This window comes from Schistocerca cancellata, chromosome 1 (assembly GCF_023864275.1).
Source record: "Schistocerca cancellata isolate TAMUIC-IGC-003103 chromosome 1, iqSchCanc2.1, whole genome shotgun sequence".
Classification (NCBI taxonomy): domain Eukaryota; kingdom Metazoa; phylum Arthropoda; class Insecta; order Orthoptera; family Acrididae; genus Schistocerca; species Schistocerca cancellata.
In genome coordinates, this window is record NC_064626.1 from 1,140,645,324 (window position 1) to 1,140,665,705 (window position 20,382).

The window sequence follows — 20,382 nt, forward strand, 5'->3', positions numbered from 1 at the left end:
AATACCTGCGGTCTGAGGCTTCACCTAGATGCACCCATCTGCCCCTCGGTCGACAGTCCAATGACGTGACGCAGTGCTTGCATAGGCGTGCTCGTCCGAGTGGTACATTTCACTGAGCAGCCACAGGACGGGGTTGTCGTCTACGTGCACTTGTCCGTCACCGAGCAAGCACTTGTCGGGCACGTAGGCAAGGTGTGGTACATGTCGGCGAGCGGGCGCCTAGGTGTACTTGTCCATGTGGTACATGTCGCCGAGCAGGCGCTGGATGGGGATGTCGCCGATGGTGTCCTTGAAGAAGAGCCGCTCGACCGTGGACTGGCGCACGGCCCGCAGGCTGGGCAGCAGCAGCAGCAGCCGGCCGAAGCGCGTCGGCTGCCGAGGGTAGCGGCTGCGCACGTAGTCGCCCAGGATGCACTGCGCCTGGTCCTGCAGCATCTCCACCGGCTGCACGTCGCACAGGCCCGCCGTTTCTGCAACCGCGGAAGTCGAACGTGGGCGACCAGAAGAGAACACGAGCTTCTGATAGAATTTGCTCCCATACTTGCAGCGGTGTACCGTACGGCTCTAGAAGAGCGTAGCGTTCCAAGGGATTGGAAAAGGGCACATCTACATCTACATCCATACTCCGCAAGCCACCTGACGGTGTGTGGCGGAGGGTACCTTGAGTATCTCTATCGGCTATCCCTTCTGTTCCAGTCTCGTATTGTTCGTAGAAAGAAGGATTGTCGGTATGCTTCTGTGTGGGCTCTAATCTCTCTGTTTTTATCCTCATGGTCTCTTCGCGAGATATACGTAGGAGGGAGCAATATACAGCTTGACTCCTCGGTGAAGGTATGTTCTCGAAACTTCAACAAAAGCCCGTACCGAGCTACTGAGCGTCTCTCCTGCAGAGTCTTCCACTGGAGTTTGTCTATCATCTCCGTAAGGCTTTCGCGATTACTAAATGATCCTGTAACGAAGCGCTCTGCTCTCCGTTGGATCCTCTCTATCTCTTCTATCAACCCTTTCTGGTATGGATCCCACACTGCTGAGCAGTATTCAAGAAGTGGGCGAACAAGTGTACTGTAACCTACTTCCTTTGTTTTCGTATTGCATTTCCTTAGCATTCTTCCAATGAATCTCATTCTGGCATCTGCTTTACCGACGATCAACTTTATATGATCATTCCATTTTAAATCACTCCTATTGCGTACTCCCAGATAGTTTATGGAATTAACTGCTTCCAGTTGCTGACCTGCTATATTGTAGCTAAATGACAAAGGATCTTTCTTTCTATGTATTCGCTGCACATTACACTTGTCTACATTGAGATTCAATTGCCATTCCCTGCACCATGCGTCAGTTGTTGCAGATCCTCCTGCATTTCAGTACAATTTTCCATTGTTACAACCTCTCGATATACCACAGCATCATCCGCAAAAAGCCTCAGTGAACTTGCGATGTCGTCCACAAGGTCATTTATGTATATTGTGAATAGCAACGTCCTACGACACTCCCCTGCGGCACACCTAAAATCACTCTTACTTCGGAAGGCATCCCCGTTTTCAAGAAGGGACGTCGAACAGATGTGCAGAACTGTAGACCTATATCTCTAAAGTCGACCAGTTGTAGAATTTTGGAACACGTATTATGTTCGAGTATAATGACTTGGGTCAAGTTGGTGGAAAACCATTCTGGAGTGTAATTAGCAGTCTTCGAAAGGGGGGCAAGAAGGAACTGACAAGTATTTTGGACAGGTCAGGAAAACTGCTGGTGAATCCTGTTGATGCCTTGGGCAGATGGAGGGAATATTTTGAAGAGTTGCTCAATGTAGGTGAAAATACGATCAGTAATGTTTCAGATTTCGATGTACAATGGGATAGGAATGATGATGGAAATAGGAACACATTTGAGGAACTGGAGAAAATGGTCAATAGATTGCAGTGCACTAAAGCGGCTGGGATGGACGAAATTAAGTCGGAACTCATCAAATACAGTGGAATTTCAGGTCTTAAATGGCTTCACAGGACAATTGAAATGGCATGGGAGTCGGAACGGGTTCCATCAGACTGGACGAAAGCAGTAATCACACCAATCTTTAAACATGGAAACAGATTTAAAAACTACGGAGGTATCTCTTTAATCAGCGTTGTGGGTAAAATCTTCTCAGGTATTGTTGGAAGGAAATGCGAGTATTAGTTGAGGACAAATTGGATGAAAACCAGTGTGGGTTTAGGCCTCATAGAGGTTGTCAGGACCAGATCTTATGCTTACGGCAAATAATGGAGAAGTGTTACGAGTGGAACAGGGAATTGTATGTATGCTTTATAGATCTAGAAAAGGAATATGACCGGGTTCCTAGGAGGCAGTTATTGTCTGTTCTACGAGATTATGGAATAGGAGGCAAACTTTTGCAAGCAATTAAAGGTCTTTACATAGACAGTCAGGCAGCAGTTAGAGTTGACGGTAAATTGAGTTCATGGTTCAGAGTAGATTCAGGGGTAAGACAAGGCTGCAACCTGTCTCCACTGTTGTTCATATTATGTATGGATCATATGTTGAAAACAATAGACTGGCTGGATGAGAATAAGATATGTGAACACAAAATAAGCAGTCTCGCATATGCGGATGGCTTAGTTGTGATGGCAGATTCGATTGAAAGTTTGCAAAGTAATATTTCAGAGCTATATCAGAAATGTAAGGACTATGGTATGAAGATTAGCATCTCCAAAACGAAAGTAATGTCAGTGGGAAAGAGATATAAAGGGATTGAGTGCCAAATAGGAGGAACAAAGTTAGAACAGGAGGACGGTTTAAAGTACTTAGAATGCATATTCTCACAGGATGGCAACATAGTGAAAGAACTGGAAGCGAGGTGTAGCAAAACTAATGCAGTGAGCGCTCAGCTACGATCTACTCTCTTCTGCAAGAAGGAAGTAAGTACGAAGACTAAGTTATTTGTGCACCGTTCAATCTTTCGACCAACTTTGTTGTATGGGAGCGAAAGCTGGGTGGATTCAGGTTACCTTATCAATAAGGTGAGGTTACGGATATGAAAGTAGTTAGGATGATTGCAGGTACTAGCAGATGGGAAGAATGGCAGGAGGCTGTCCACAATGAGGAAATCAAAGAAAAACTGGGAATGAACTCTATAGATGTAGCTGTCAGGCGAACAGGCTTGGATGGTGGGGTCATGTTACACGCATGGAAGAAGCAAGGTTACCCAAGAGACTCATTGGTTCAGCTGTAGAGGGTAGGAGGAGTCAAGGTAGACCAAGGAGAATGTACCTGGATTCGGTTAAGAATGATTTTGAAGTAATAGGCTTAACATCTGAAGAGGCTCCAATGTTAGCACTGAATAGGGGATCATGGAGGAATTTTATAAGGGGGACTATGCTCCAGACTGAACGTTGAAAGGCATAATCAGTCTTAAATGATGATGATGATGATAATGACTTTTCTGGAGACTAGAAATCTACTCTGTAGGTATCAGCATGGGTTTCGAAAAAGACGATCGTGTGAAACCCAGCTCGCGCTATTCGTCCACGAGACTCAGAGGGTCATAGACACGGGTTCCTAGGTAGATGCCGTGTTTCTTGACTTCCGCAAGGCGTTCGATACAGTTCCCCACAGTCGTTTAATGAACAAAGTAAGAGCATATGGACTATCAGACCAATTGTGTGATTAGATTGAAGAGTTCCTAGATGACAGAACGCAGCATGTCATTCTCAATGGAGACAAGTCTTCCGAAGTAAGAGTGATTTCAGTTGTGCCGCAGGGGAGTGTCGTAGGACCGTTGCTATTCACAATATACATAAATAACCTTGTGGATAACATCCTAAGTTCACTGAGGCTTTTTGCGGATGATGCTGTAGTATATCGAGAGGTTGTAAAATGGAAAAGTGTACTGAAATCCCAGCCGCGGTGGCCGAGCGGTTCTAGGCGCTTCAGTCCGGAACCGCGCGAATGCGACGGTCGCATGTTCGAATCCTGCCTCGGGCATGGATGTGTGTGCTGTCCTTAGGGTTAGTTAGGTTTAAGTAGTTCTAAGTTCTAGGGGACTGATGTTAAGTCCCATAGTGCTCAGAGCCATTTGAACCATTTGTACTGAAATGCAGGAGGATCTGCGACGAATTGACGCATGGTGCAGGGAATGGCAATTGAATCTCAATGTAGACAAGTGTAATGTGCTGCGAATACACAGAAAGAAAGATCCTTTATCATTTAGCTACGACATAGCAGGTCAGCAACTGGAGGCAGTTAATTCCACAAACTAGCTGGGAGTACGCATTAGGAGTGATTTAAAATGGAATGGTCATATAAAGTTGATCGTCGGTAAAGCAGATGCTAGTGATTCATTGGAAGAATCCTAAGGAAATGCAATACGAAAACAAAGGAAGTAGGTTACAGTACACTTGTTCACCCACTGCTTGAATATTGCTCACCAGTGTGGGAACCGTACGAGATGTGGTTGATAGAAGAGATAGAGAAGATCCAACGGAGAGTAGCGCGCTTCGTTACAGGATCATTTAGTAATCGCGAAAGCGTTACGGAGATCACAGATAAACTCCAGTGGAAGACTCTGCAGTAGAGACGCCCAGTAGCTCGGTACGGGCTTTTGTTGAACTTTCGAGAATATACCTTCACCGAGGAGTAAAGCATTATATTGCTCCCTCCTACGTATATCTCGTGAAGAGACCATGAGGATAAAATCAGAGTGATTAGCGCTCACACAGAGGCATACCGACACTTTCTTTCCACGAACAATACGAGACTAGAATAAAGGGAGAACCGATAGAGGTACTCAAAGTAACCTCCGCCACACCGTCAGGTGGCTTGCGGAGTATGGATGTAGATGTAGATGAAGAATGCTCGAGATTAGATGGGTAGGTTGTGTAACTAGGGAGGAGCTACTGAATGGAACTGATGACACAACTTGACTGAAAGAAAGTATCAGTTGATAGGACGCACCATGAGGTATGAAAGAATCCTCAGTTTGGTGATAGATACAAGTACAGGGGGTAAGAGCAGTAGAGAGAGACAAGGGATGAACGCAGTCAGCAAGTTCAAATGGATGTAGGTTGTAGCACTTATTTGGAGAATAGAGTTGCATGGAGAGCTGCGTCACACTAGCTTTTGGAATGACGACCACAAAAAGAGGAAGAACTAGAAGAAGATAAACAGAGTCGAAGAGTAAAGATGGTCTCCAGTTCTTTTGGTAAACTAAACAAGATTTTCAAAAACTAAGCTTCAATATCTCTTAAAATAGACTTTTGCAATCAGGGGTGTATTTCCAATTACGATTTATGACAGTGAAACACGGACGATTAGAGATATCAGGGTTGTTCAGCAAGAGGTGGAGAGACGAATAAATATGTGACGGAACCTGCTGAGGTGGAAGACGTAACTACAACTGTAATGAGAATGAAATGGGGGTTAGCGAATCGTGTCGCCTGGTGAATGGATTGTAAGTAGGTGGATCACTGAAGTTCTTTGCTAGATACTAAGAGATCAGATAAAGCGGAGACAACAGTGTAGCAGGAGGTAGGGAGGTGACATTAAAATATCTGCAAGAGCAACACGGATGCTTATACCGAAGATCGCAAAGCGAAGAAAATTATAAAGAAGGTTATTATTACCAGTGTATGTTAAATGGCATATGATTCTAAAATTCATGGACACCTTATGAATAGAGGATTGAAGCTGTTCACGAATGGAACAACACTAAAAATGAGGCAGCTAAGTGTCATGTTGCCACCCTTTTGAGGTTTCGTATGACTCATCTTCGTATAGTCAGCTACTCCGGTGGTTCAATGTACAAGATCTCTGTGCTAGAAAGGCTACCATAATTAATAATATTGTGAAAGTGGTTGGTGAGCGCTGTGTGCTGTCTGCAGGGAACTACAGTCATTTTGCCACACACTAAAGGCCGCATGGGTGGAAGGGAAGAGGAGGAGCAGATGACTTGACACATGTAGGACAACTGTTGCCAGCTGTTCTCAGACTAGGTAGTGTGTGCTGTGCGCCCGTCCCTCGCATGATGAACGAAACGCAACCTGACGTTTCACTACTATGAACTGGTTACCTACCGGCAAGCGTTTATTGCGTGGATGAAAACAATTGGAGAGGATGCGTAAGCTTATGACACGGTATTGCATTGTTCTATATCCAGATGCGAATCAGTGAGTCAGCTCTGTGGGATATGGGGGCTATGTGTTTGTAACTGTCACTCCCACCCCCTTGCCCCTGAAATGTAACTTGCCACTGTTAATGTGCCACAGATGTGTTACGTTTTATACTGGCTGACAAAAAAGTGAAACTTTATGTATTGGGAGAGTACGTCATGTTATTCCAGTGATTATGAAGTCGAATTGTAACACTTATATCGATTAGGAGTAGGTTTATTTAAGTAAGTAATTTATGAAGTGTGCATTCTGTGTTGTTTGAACTCCTTGGTGCATTCATGTGTTTAAAAGTGATTTTTTGTCTAAAGTAAAAGGAGTAGCAAAAGTTAAAGCAAGAGTAAAATTTGGATGCTTTGTTTATGGACTACTCCAAGTGAAATTGCTAAGGTAGGAAGTTTGAGTAAAAAAAATTTAAAGATTAATCAATAGGAAAGTGAAAACCTTAATTATTTAGAAGGTAAAACCATAAAAGTGAAGTTGGATAGGCTTTTGCTAAAGTGTCCTTAGTTTATTATAAAATATAGTTTTGTAGGATTACAGTGCAAGATTGTGTAAATATTAGTGCCAAGAATACCTGCTTCACAGGTGATTAAAGTACAAGTACATATAAATCTTTAATGAACCGATTTGCGGTAGAACTATTAGAAGTGAAGTTATGCACATTTTCAAAGATAGTGTAGTTTTGGTACCCATCATGAATGGTTCCTTTTGAAGTTAATTAAGCCCAGTGTTAAATTTTGTTACCTTGCAAAGTAATTTAAGTGAATGATTAGCTTTAAGAGATAGATTTTTTACTTTTGCAACAATCAAAGAACCTTGGCTAGTGAAACTACACTCCTGGAAATTGAAATAAGAACACCGTGAATTCATTGTCCCAGGAAGGGGAAACTTTATTGACACATTCCTGGGGTCAGATACATCACATGATCACACTGACAGAACCACAGGCACATAGACACAGGCAACAGAGCATGCACAATGTCGGCACTAGTACAGTGTATATCCACCTTTCGCAGCAATGCAGCCTGCTATTCTCCCATGGAGACGATCGTAGAGATGCTGGATGTAGTCCTGTGGAACGGCTTGCCATGCCATTTCCACCTGGCGCCTCAGTTGGACCAGCGTCCGTGCTGGACGTGCAGACCGCGTGAGACGACGCTTCATCCAGTCCCAAACATGCTCAATGGGGGACAGATCCGGAGATCTTGCTGGCCAGGGTAGTTGACTTACACCTTCTAGAGCACGTTGGGTGGCACGGGATACATGCGGACGTGCATTGTCCTGTTGGAACAGCAAGTTCCCTTGCCGGTCTAGGAATGGTAGAACGATGGGTTCGATGACGGTTTGGATGTACCGTGCACTATTCAGTGTCCCCTCGACGATCACCAGTGGTGTACGGCCAGTGTAGGAGATCGCTCCCCACACCATGATGCCGGGTGTTGGCCCTGTGTGCCTCGGTCTTATGCAGTCCTGATTGTGGCGCTCACCTGCACGGCGCCAAACACGCATACGACCATCATTGGCACTAAGGCAGAAGCGACTCTCATCGCTAAAGACGACACGTCTCCATTCGTCCCTCCATTCACGCCTGTCGCGACACCACTGGAGGCGAGCTGCACGATGTTGGGGCGTGAGCGGAAGACGGCCTAACGGTGTGCGGGACCGTAGCCCAGCTTCATGGAGACGGTTGCGAATGGTCCTCGCCGATACCCCAGGAGCAACAGTGTCCCTAATTTGCTGTGAAGTGGCGGTGCGGTCCCCTACGGCACTGCGTAGGATCCTACGGTCTTGGCGTGCATCCGTGCGTCGCTGCGGTCCGGTCCCAGGTCGACGGGCACGTGCACCTTCCGCCGAGCACTGGCGACAACATCGATGTACTGTGGAGACCTCACGCCCCACGTGTTGAGCAATTCGGCGGTACGTCCACCCGGCCTCCCGCATGCCCACTATACGCCCTCGCTCAAAGTCCGTCAACTGTACATACGGTTCACGTCCACGCTGTCGCGGCATGCTACCAGTGTTAAAGACTGCGATGGAGCTCCGTATGCCACGGCAAACTGGCTGACACTGACGGCGGCGGTGCACAAATGCTGCGCAACTAGCGCCATTCGACGGCCAACACCGCGGTTCCTGGTGTGTCCGCTGTGCCGTGCGTGTGATCATTGCTTGTACAGCCCTCTCGCAGTGTCCGGAGCAAGTATGGTGGGTCTGACACACCGGTGTCAATGTGTTCTTTTTTCCATTTCCAGGAGTGTATACCAGTTTATGGGTCTCCATCACATTGTCCTCCTATTAAGAAAAAAATGAACTATTAGTGTTCCTAAGGAAAACTGCTATATGCAGAGGGGCTTAAACAGTGTATTTAAGATGTTATTCATCTTTATTTGTGTTATTCATGTCATTCAAAATAGAATCCGCTCATGTCCCAAATTAGTTCTGCCCTTTATGCAGTGATGTTTCAGTGTTTTCATTAAGTAATACTATTGATTGTGGTCGTCATAATTTTGCTCCCCATAATTTACTGGTGTGTGTGTGTGATTGGTAACTGCTGCTACACAAAGTACAGAGTGCACTGTGTCAGTTTGTATCCTGTTTGCTATTCAAAGGGAAAGCTCGACAAAAGTAACCTAAGTAACTAATATCCAATTTTCTCAAATATATACTTCCAAATTAACGTGCCTCATTAGGCTGTTGACCGTTTATTTTTTTCCATTGACTTATAATTTTACCATTTCTGTTAACTCCCAAGGTTAAAGCCTTTCCATTAGACACATTCACGGTCGAACTTTGGAATCCTCTGAGAGGGTAACAGTAGCATGTTTCACGGCACGGTAGTCTTATACGTAGCTTTTCCCATGAGCCGGCCGCGGTGGCCGAGCGGTTCTAGGTGCTGCAGTCCGGAACCGCGCTACTGCTATGGTCGCAGATTCGAATCCTGACTCGGGTATGGACGTGTGATGTCCTTAGTTTAGTCAGGTTTAAGTAGTTCTAGGTTCTAGGAGACTGATGACCTCAGATGTTAAATCCCATAGTGCTCAGAGCCATTTTTTCCCTATGACAGAACTAAACGTTCAGTTATTAGGGAATAATGCCATAGAGCCATACTTACAATGAACTTTGCAGTACAAGCTCACTTATCTGCGTGATGTTAGGATCTATCTGGCCTGGACGCATGCACTGATTTGGTTGGGAAGGCTGTCACAAAGCTGAGAACCTCACTGTCACGCAGACAGTTCGTAGACACTTGTGCCATGAATGGACGAGCACTGTCCTGTGTGAAAATAGCACCACAATGCTGTCTCACGAGAGACAAACAGGACGTATCAAGTTGTACCCGACGCCTCCCTACACTGCGACACCGGGCGTAGCACCACTGTGACTCCCTAAAACACTGGAAGAATGGGACGTTTCCCCAGGTCGCCGACATACTCGTCGACGACGGCCATCCGGTGCAGCACAGAATGGCTACTCATTGCTTAACACAACGTGATGCCATTCGTTGGCAGTTCCTACTTCCCAGTCACACCGCTCCAAAGTCAGCCGTCTGTCATTACTCAACACTTCCGGGCTGAGATGCCGTGGTCCATACATAAAACTCTCCCCTGACTAAAAGGAACTGCCGCCTCGGACATATTGATAAATTAGCTGTAGCGGATCATGTGTTTCAGAAAGATGATCATGAAATAAAGTTTAGTGAGACGACCGTCATAGCAAAGACGTCGCATTATTATGCGCGAATGTACAGAGGGGCTATTGAGATTGCCAAACATTGTAATAATTTTAATAGAAAATATGAAGGCATTAAGTTGGATAAGATATGTATGTCAACATTGCAGCGTGACAATCGATTAATTTCAATTGAGAAAGTTGGCAATATAAGAGAATATAGCACTGCCCACGTCAGGTGATTGACAGCGGCGCCCTCTGTATGGCTTATATATACGGCGCTCACTCACGCTCTCTCCTATGTCACCATCCATAACACAGATTCCTACACATTCTACTCCTACGCCAGTGTGCCCCAAGGTTCCTCCGTCCTCTGCCCTGTTCTCTACCTTCTGTATACGGCGGACATGCCGCCGTCGTCACCTCCCATTCATCTTCTCCAGTATGCTGATGACGGCTATGACACTGCCTTCCTTGTCCTCGCAACGCTCCCAGCACATTCTCCAATCCCATGTTGACCGGTTCACCACTTGGTGTAACCAGTGGCTGCTCAAGGTCAATCCTTCCAAAACCCAAGCAATCACTGTAGGCAAAACCACCTCTTCCTTCCACCTCCTTGATTTTTATATCACCATCTATGGCTGTCCCATTCACCTCACCCCAACCTTCAAGTACCTTGGTGTCACCCTTGACCATCGCCTTTCCTGGAACCCCCAAGCCAAGGCACGTTCCCAACTCCGGCTCCTCAAACTCCTTTCTGGCCGCACATGGGGTCTCGACCCCTCCACCATCCTCCACACTTGTAAATCCCTCATCCGCCCTCTGCTACGCCCATCCCGCCTGGATCTCCGTTCCTCCCACCTACTGTAAGTCCCTCCAAATCCTTGAACGCCACACGCTCCGACTCGCCTATTGCATCCGTCTCCCATGCTTAGTGGGGATCCTTCCCGCACCTTCTCCTTTTCCTTTTCCTCGAATGGATACGAATCCTTTACACCTCCCACAAGCTCGATCCCCCACACCCGCTTGTCTCTCCCATCCTCGCCCATTCCCGCCTGCTGTCGCGCCTATATTCTTGCATCCCACCTGCTCTCCATCTTCACACCCTCCATACCCTTTCCCAAGGTGGCTTCCGCCAACTCCCCCTCCCTGACGATGTCCTTGTCCCATCCATCTACCCCTCCTACCAGCTCTGAATGTCCCCTCCTGTTCCCCCTCTTTTTTCCCCCAGGGCTCCCTCTCTCCCTCCTCACCTTACTTTCCCCCCCTCCTCTCTCCCACGTCTCCCGCCTTCAGCCCTCTCCCCAGGCTTCCAACGCCCCCCCTCTCCTCCCCCCGCTCTCCCTTCTTTCTCCCACTGACTCCACCACCCCCTTCCCACCCTCCTACCTCTCCCTTTGACCTGGAGGCAGGCCCCCACCTTCGTCAGTGCGAGTGCTTCGCCGATGATCGTCGCCAGTGTTTTCCGTGTGTCAGTTTCTCTCCGGTTGCGTACAGCGTCTTCATCAGTGTCTTCTCCAACGTTCGTGTCTCCACCTGGACGTCTTCATCTGTTTTCAACTGGTGCCACCTTCATTACAGTGTCTTCCGTCGAACGACTTCTGATCTCTTGTGCAGTGTTCATCTTGTGTTTACCATGTTTTTTATGTTTTCTATGTCTTCCGTGTATTTCTATTCTGTCTTTTGGCTGAAGAGCGGCGTAATGTAGGCTGCTCCCGGCCCGCCTCAGCTGAGGCATGAAATTACAATAAAGGAAAAAAAAAATCGCGCTCTCGTTGCAGTTGGCTGCTTGTCCTCGGAGGATGCCTTCCGCAGTCGAAGGCGAAACGTCAGGGGAGAGTTTTATGTATGGACCACGGCATCTCAGCCCGGAAGTGTTAAGTGATGACATCACCTGCCATGAAAGCCTTCATTCTATGATCAGCCGTCTGTGTTGTGGAGTTAATGGTAGGCTGGTAGCCTGGCATGGACTGGTGATTCCATAGTTCGGCTACTGCTAATCTCCAACCAACGGTACAGGATGACACAAAACGTTCTACAGAGTCGATTACTTGTTTTCAGATGACAGGCGATGCGAAGGGATTAGGATCTGCATGGTGCACTCTACAGAGACGCGGTTGACCTGAGACCAGACTGTGCGTGCGCCTGGCCTCACGTTCCCTTGTAGTCCAACATCGGACCACCGCAACTCCGAATGCTCCACAAATCTGGATATTGCACGATTAGACCAGATGGTCAAATGTAGACTGACACACAATGAGGCCCCCTTAAGCTGTCAGCTGCTGACAAGGCTTTTACAGACGAGTACTCGGTATTCCCGTGTCCTGCACAGTGAGCGTTCACCATCTGACGCCGTTTGCACCTACCTACCAGGCCTGGTAACGACATTGAACATAAACACCACTAATGCACTCTGGTGGCCGTTCTGCTTCCCACAGAGAAAAGCAACTCTAATCGTTTACATACCCGGGAAGTGCACCAACTCACATGACACACGACCCTCTCTTGTACGTGCGTCACTTTTTTTTGGCAGACAGTCTACGTAATATGTTTTCATATAAGAGTAATAATAAATTATTAAAGTATCGTATAATGCACAAAATGATTTAATGTAATGACGATAGTAATTTCATCTCTTCAGTGAATAGTAACGCGCTTTTGCATATCGTCCAAAAAATTACAAGTCAGGAATGAGTAACTCCGAAAAATTGAGAAGTTAATGTGTCACACAGTTAATTTAAGGACTGTAGTGGCAGCAAACTCTCACAACTTTGATAACGTCGTAATTTACACAGCATAAAATCTAAGTGTGCAGTCACAGCTATCAGTATTTCAGTAAGCGCTACGGCTGTGAACACTGGTCCATAAACCAAAGCTGTACGTCTGTGTAAATGAGGTGAGTGCCGTGTCCGTTTCAGTCTCTTCCGTCTATATGGGGGAAATCAGTTTCTCTGTTACTTTCCATCGTATGAACCTGCCTCAGGGTTGGAAGGTACCATACTGTTTATTTCCATTAACTGTGCATCACGATTAGGTAGTCCATTAGCAACCGGGTACACATTAATTGTCTCAAACTGAGAACTGTTTATAAGGCTGTTACCAATCGCTGTCCTACTATTTTGTTGCACACGAGTTGGAAAACTGACTATTCAAATTAGTTTGAAACATCCAAATACTAATTCTGCATCATTTTCCTATCCGTATCTTTTAAGAGATCTATGTTGAAATCTCCAGAAACTAATAACTGTGTCTTTTTGTTTGACAGGTAGCTCAATACGGCATCTAGATTTCTCACAATTATCACAGAAGTATTTTGCAGGGTGGTGGTTTAGCCAGCACTGCATTCAACATGCACGATCTTGACTCCCGTGTACTGAGGGATATCTCAACAACAGTGACCACATAAGAGAGATTACGATGTGCCATTTTTCGGTAAGACAATGCCCAGTCGCATGTGCTGAGGGAAGTGCAAACCTCCCTCGAAGAACAGCGGATACCACCGCTTGCTTACTTTGCACGTTCACCATACAGCTGCCCATCGAAAACTCCTGGAATGTGGTTCGACTGCAACGTTTTCATCTACTTCCTGCAGTAACCACTGTTCGTGTGTTACGAACTCTCAAGGGAGATTTCCAGGAACATAAAGAGGTCCGCTATGATTTCGTACCACAAAATATAGAGGCCGTTAATACAGCACATAAATATGAAGAGTGCTGTAAGACCTAAAATCTTCCGTCACGTCAGATTAGTATAGTTTACAGGAAACATTGAGTGGTCCTCAGATCTGAGTTACATTAAAAAAAAAAGAATCATATAGGAAAATTAATATTTGAAGACATAATAACAAAGAAAAGCTACAACATCAGCAACTGGTACAGGTACATGGATGACATAATACGCATGGTAGATGAACCTAAAAATAGAGTACAGCAACTATACAACGGCATAAATACTGTACACAAAAACATGAAGTTCACAATAGAGGAAGAACCACAAAACTAACTCAACTTTCTAGACATAACCATAGGAAACGACAATAACAAACACAGATTTGACACATACAGAAAACCCACAATAAGTGACACTATCTTAAATGCAACCTCAAACCACCCGCAGAACCAGAAACAGGCTGCCGTAAGATACGTGTTGAACAAACTGAACAGGATGCCCCTAAACACTTCTGATTACCACGAAGAGCTAGCTATTATAAAACAAATAGCATTAAAAAATAGACACAAAGAAACGATGCTAGACAAACTAAACAGAAAAAGAGAGACAAATAATGATAAAAACTAACCGAACCACACCAACACATACAAACTGCACTACTACAAAAATGGCATACAATGACCTACCACTACAATTTCAACCATAAAATAGGAACGTATTCAAAAAGCAAGGCATAAACATTGCTAACAAAACAAACAACTCAATACAAAAACACATCCCAAAACTGAAATCAAAGCCGGACAAATACCAACAAACTGGTACCGTATCAGCTCAGTTGCAGAGATTATGGAAAAATGGCAGATAATCTAAAACAAGAATGCCACAGTCCAAGCAATATTGAAAAAGATGTGAACATCATACGAATCAATAAAGACAGACACCATCTCCATTTCCAAGAAAATTTCCGCTTATGCTTTGTGTTAACACAAAATAAACAGTTGCTCAATGACCAAAAGACCAAATAAATATTGGAAAACAGGCACTATATAAAATAATTCATGAAATTACATGAAAAAGAAAAGAGCCTTTTCCATTCGTCACCGTCTCCCAACAAACCATGCCCCCCCCTCCCTCTCCCCACGCCCAATTTCATTTCACTTTTTGCTCCTCACCTTCTCCTCCAACTCATGCTACATCTTAGTACTATACACTTATGTCCATGCATCACTGCTTCTCCCTGCCCTCCACACACACACACACACACACACACACACACAAAAGCAATACTCGTTCACTACTTTTACACAGTATATAAACACACAGCATCATAACTGAATGGAACTACACACATACAATTAACTAAAATACTAAAAAAGGGTACAGGCCAAAGACAAAGTAGTAACAATGTTGTGTTGGTAACACTACACACAAACCACAATGCTTACTTAGAAGTATAAAAACAGACACAAAACAATGGTGTGCGAAAAGCGTGTTGTGTAAAACGCGAGAGATGCATGGTTTTGCAGAGCAACAAACAATTAGACTACATGTATCAGTGTCTAACAAAGAACAACTTCAAAGATGTGCTAGGAGACGGCATTTCCCGATGTAGGCGAGAAACGAAGCGGGTAGTGGCGTAAATAAAAATAAACAAATTGTTAACAAATCGTTTTTCGGTCTTAAAAATTAATCAGATGATGAATATCTTTAATTACAGACCACTGACGATACTTTTCCTCAATAAATTTAAACGCATCTGGTGAAAACACACACACACACACACACACACACACATTTTCTTGTAGCTGAACCGACAGAAGGAAAATACCCTCAGGAATCTTATAACATGTGCATTCTACCAGTGCTATTCTATTGCTGCGAGACTTGTACACGTGAAGGACTTACTAGAAGGGAAGTTCAGAAGAGCCTGGAAAGGTATGGAATGGTCCACGTTAGGCTTTTTTTAAACACATTGAAATTGCCACATGGATAGAAGGTAGGCTGAGAGATAGCAAAGCTGATGCTATGTGAAGTCGCGAAACAGAAGGGGAAGATGAAGGCCTCGAGACTGATACGGGATTTGGAAAGGCTCTGGAATCTTGACAGAGAACAACCCAAGACCTAGACGGAGATAACTGCTGCAGCTTTACCTCGACGTGTGACTCGAAGGAGCTCCACCATTTTGTGATAAAAATGCTTGGTTATGACTTCAGCACGTACAGGATTATCTCCGTGCTGAATTCTCAGCTGTCTGTACAGCATCTACTTCTATCTACATCCACATCCATACTCCGCAAGCCACCTGACGGTGTGTGGCGGAGGGTACCTTGAGTACCTCTATCGGTTCTCCCTTTTATTCCAGTCTCGTACTGTTCGTGGAAAGAAAGATTGTCGGTATGTCTCCGTGTGGGCTCTAATCTCTCTGATTTTATCCTCACCGCCTCTTCGCGAGATATACGTAGGAGGGAGCAATATACCGCTTGACTCCTCGCTGAAGGTATGTTCTCGAAACTTCAACAAAAGCCCGTACCGAGCTACTGAGCGTCTCTCTTCAGAGTCTTCCACTGGAGTTTATCTATCATCTCCGTAACGCTTTCGCGATTACTAAATGATCCTGTAACGAAGCGCGCTGCTCTCCGTTGGATCTTCTCTATCTCTTCTATCAACCCTATCTGGTACGGATCCCACACTGGTGAGCAGTATTCAAGCAGTGGGCGAACAAGTGTACTGTAACCTACTTCCTTTGTTTTCGGATTGCATTTCCTTAGGATTCTTCCAATCTCAGTCTGGCATCTGCTTTACCGACGATCAACTTTATATGAACATCCCATTTTAAATCACTCCTAATGCCTTTCCCCAGATAATTTATGGATTTACCTGCTTCCAGTTGCTGACCTGCTATATGGTAGCTAAATGATAAAGGATCTTTCTTTCTATGTATTCGCAGCACATTAAACTTGTCTACATTGAGATTCAATTGCCATTCTCTGCACCATGCGCCAATTCGTTACAGATCCTCCTGTATTTCAGTACAATTTTCCATTGTTACAACCTCTCGATATACTACAGCATCATCCGCTAGAAGCCTCATTGAACTTCCGATGTCATCCACCAGGTCATTTATGTATATTGTGAATAGCAACGGTCTTACGACACTCCCCTGCGGCACACCTGAAATCACTCTTACTTCGGAAGACTTCTCTCCATTGAGAACGACATGCTGCGTTCTGTTATCTAGGAACTCTTCAATCCAATCACACAATTGGTCTGATAGTAGATATGCTCCTACTTTGTTCATTAAACGACTGTGGGGAACTGTATCGAACGCCTTGCGGAAGTCAAGAAACACGGCATCTACCTGGAAACCCGTGCCTATGGCCCTCTGAGTCTCGTGGACGAATAGCGTGAGCTGGGTTTCACACGACCGTCTTTTTCGAAACCCATGCCGATTCATACAGAGTAGATTTCTAGTCTCCAGAGAAGTCATTATACTCGAACATAATACGTGTTCGAAAATTCTACAACTGATCGACGTTAGAGATATAGGTCTATAGTTCTGCACGTCTGTTCGACGTGCCTTCTTGAAAACGGTGATGACCTGTGCCCTTTTCTAATCTTTTGGAACGCAACGCTCATGCATCATGCTAGTTTAAGTACGGTTGTGTTCCTGGGGGCGGTAAATGAATCCTTGCTTGGTTGTCTCATCAGAGATACTTTTCAAAAGCAACACGCGAAATGGAAAGTCGAAGCTATCGCCCACTGATGCTCAAGAAAAGATAACTAAAGTTCTTTTTTGAAATTTCATGTTGTGACTTTGAGGGTTGATAGTGTAATGGTACCTGGCGTGAAGAGTACGACGGCCTTCATGCAGCCGCACTCGCTGCCATCTGGCGACAGCTGCCGGAACCTGCCCATGATCTCCTGCAACACACAAGGGACGACTTCCTTAAGCCGCGTTTCCACGGCGGCGAATGGAGGCGGACACAGGCGAACGACCATTCGCAGACGGTTCGCCAGCGTTCGCCACGATTCGCTTGTGTCAGTGAACAAGCGTTTACACAAGCTGGAATAGAAGAGAACATCAGAGAACAAACGTTGCGAGCCAGCCCTACGAACTGTTCTTTGGCGCTGATAATCTCTCACACAGATTTCACTAGTTACAGCCTCGATGCAAAACTTTGGTATTCCGAGTGGTTTTTTTTTTTACGATGAGTACACTGATTTTAACGAAGGAAGCAAAATGCCGTAGAAATTTACGTGTCTGAATTTGTACAGTAGCGTGACTGGCGCAGAGCTGGTGCACTTTACACTGAGTAGAAGCTCTTGCTTTCCTTACCTTTATTCCAGAACTTTGTACATTTTTTTTTGTTAAAAATGAAACTCGTCCAGCTGTACTTAAGATTTTATATTTACTTGGCTAGTAGTTTTGACGTTGCGTCAACGTCATCTTCAGGCCCGTACACTTTGATGAAATCAGTTGTGTGTGGTTCAGTACTAGAAGTGGATTTCTAGTACTGAGCCATCTTCGGGCTAGCCAGCTCAGTACTAGAAGTCTAGAAGTAGACTTCTAGTACTGAGCCACACACAACTGATTTCATCAAAGTGTACGGACCTGAAGATGGCGTTGACGCAACGTCGAAACTAGTAGCCAAATAAATACAAAATCTTAAGTACAGCTGGAGGATTTTCATTTTTAACAAAAATTATACCAGCTGTGCCCAACCTTCATCAAATTTAAATATGGATGTACGAAGAAAAAGCTTTGTACATATGGCGGTTGGCGATTTTCGATGGTATCTCATTGTAATCGTAGGAGAAATCTAACCAAGGTGTCGACAAATGCGGAGAAAAGGCGAGGGCTCAGAAGTTCCTGTGAGTCGCAAGGTGGGTTACCATGTTCTAGAGCAGCAAAGGAACACCACTCAGTTGAAGTGGTTATCAACAAAGGTGCGTGGGTGGCTGTACCCTTTGGCAATCCGGTGGAAAGGTTTGGGTTTGCTGAATGCCTGGAGAAAGCCACCTGTCGTCATGTTTAGTGCCTCCAGTGAAGCATTGACGAGGTGGTGTTGCGGCGTGTGGGTGCTTTTAGTGCTTAGGGTGTGATCCTCTTATTTTGCCTACGAAAACGCTAAATGCGGAAGGATATGAACACAAATGACGGCACAGTAGGACAGTTTGGGGAGGTGGACTGTTTCTATCTGCATGACAATTCACCCAGTGATAAAGCAGCAGCTGCTAGGCAGTGGTTTGCGGACAATAATATTTCTGAAATGGACTGACCTGCCCAGAGCCGCGATGTGTATTGTTAGCTCTTCCATTCATGTCTGGTGCAGGGGGCAAACATTTTCTTCTATACTTCCATATAAGAATGAATTTCTTTAATTTCACCTCCATTGTCATTGTGTGGAAGAACGTGAGAAGAAGGAGAATACGTTTCCATAGTCGCTTTAAAATGTTTGTTTTCAGAATTGGGAACTGGCAAACTTAATAGTGTAACTCAAGTGGCGAAATGAAGATTTGCAAAGTAGATAAAAAAAGAATAAACGGATAAGTGAAGGATAGGGCTTGTGCTCTGAGGATTCCGTACCAGCTTAATTATGTATAGAGATAGTAATTCATCTATAGATGTGATGAGTGAGTCTGCAAGAATAAAAATATGTGACACAAATGCCCGTACCTTTCGACTTCATTCACTTAGAAGTTTAAATTTTTCACGCAATCAAGGGACCGCATACCTTATGTTTGACATGAATTTCAACTTGATACTTCTACTCCTTCCTGAGAAAAAAGGCCTTACCAGACAGTCACCCAGACAGACAACAAAATGATCGTATAAGGATTCCGCTTTTAGCGACCGAGCTATGGAACACTGAAAAACGTAAACATTGAACTAACAAGATAAGGAATGAGGAAGGTTTTCGCGGAGTTGATGATAAAAGTAACATACAGCGTTTACAAGAACGAGAGACATGCTGACAGAACACGATGACATCATTTAAGACATCAGGCCATAACTCTCGTTCTACTAGTGTGGATGGAACTGTAGAAGCTAAAAACTGTAGCGGGAGACACAGGTTGGAATACATGCAACGGGGGGCCTCATCGTAGGACTCGGAAGAATGTCCTGCTAACAAAAGTAAATGAATTGCTAAGGAAGGCGGAAGCAAGATTATGGTTTAACATCCCATAGGCGATGATCTCGTTAGAGACGGAGCACGTGTTCGTAATGTTTAAAAGATGGGGAAGGAAATCGGCCCTTCCCCATTCAAACGAAGCACCTCGGTGTTTGCTGGCGCGATTCAGGGACATCAAGGAAAAGCTAAATCAGGATGACCGGAGGCAGATTTTAGGCGTCGTCCTCCTGAAAACGAGTCCAGTGCGCTAACCTTTGCGCCTCCTCGCTCGGCAGTGACTTTATTATGTGTGTCCGTTCTAGATTAAATGTGCGACGATGTTCTCCATCCTACCTTGACTTCGAACGTAACACGGAAAAATTCATTACCAGAAATGTGTGTGAACTGAGTTCATTGGAGACATTTTATTGTCCATCTAGATCGCATTTATCTTTGAAAATTGTGGCTTGTTTTGGTTCCCCATGACGCTTCTTCACACGTGTAGATAAAAATAAAATAACTAGGCAACATACACTGTAGAGCCAAAGAAACTGGTACACCTGCCTAATATCTTGTAGGCCCCCCCCCGCGAGCGCGCAGAAGTGCCGCAACACGACGTGGCATGGACTCGACTAATCTCTCAAATAGTGCTGGAGGGAATCGACGCCATGAATCCTGCAGGATTGTCCATAAGTCCGTAAGAGTACGAGGGGGTGTAAATCTCTTCTGAACAGCACATTGCAAGGCATCCCAGATATGGTCAATAATGT

The 20,382-nt window shown here is 45.0% G+C and overlaps 1 protein-coding gene across 1 annotated transcript in view; it reads right to left on the reverse strand.

Moving 5' to 3' along the window:
* Positions 1-219: 219 nt before the first annotated feature.
* Positions 220-20,382, reverse strand: part of LOC126135263 (protein dissatisfaction-like) — a 49,255-nt gene continuing 29,092 nt past the window's right edge. The window contains exons 5-6 of the mRNA XM_049915198.1: positions 17,339-17,420; positions 220-470 (exon numbers count right to left, since the gene is read on the reverse strand). Of these exons, the coding sequence (XP_049771155.1) occupies positions 220-470; positions 17,339-17,420 (333 nt within the window). The remainder of the gene's footprint in view (positions 471-17,338; positions 17,421-20,382) is intronic.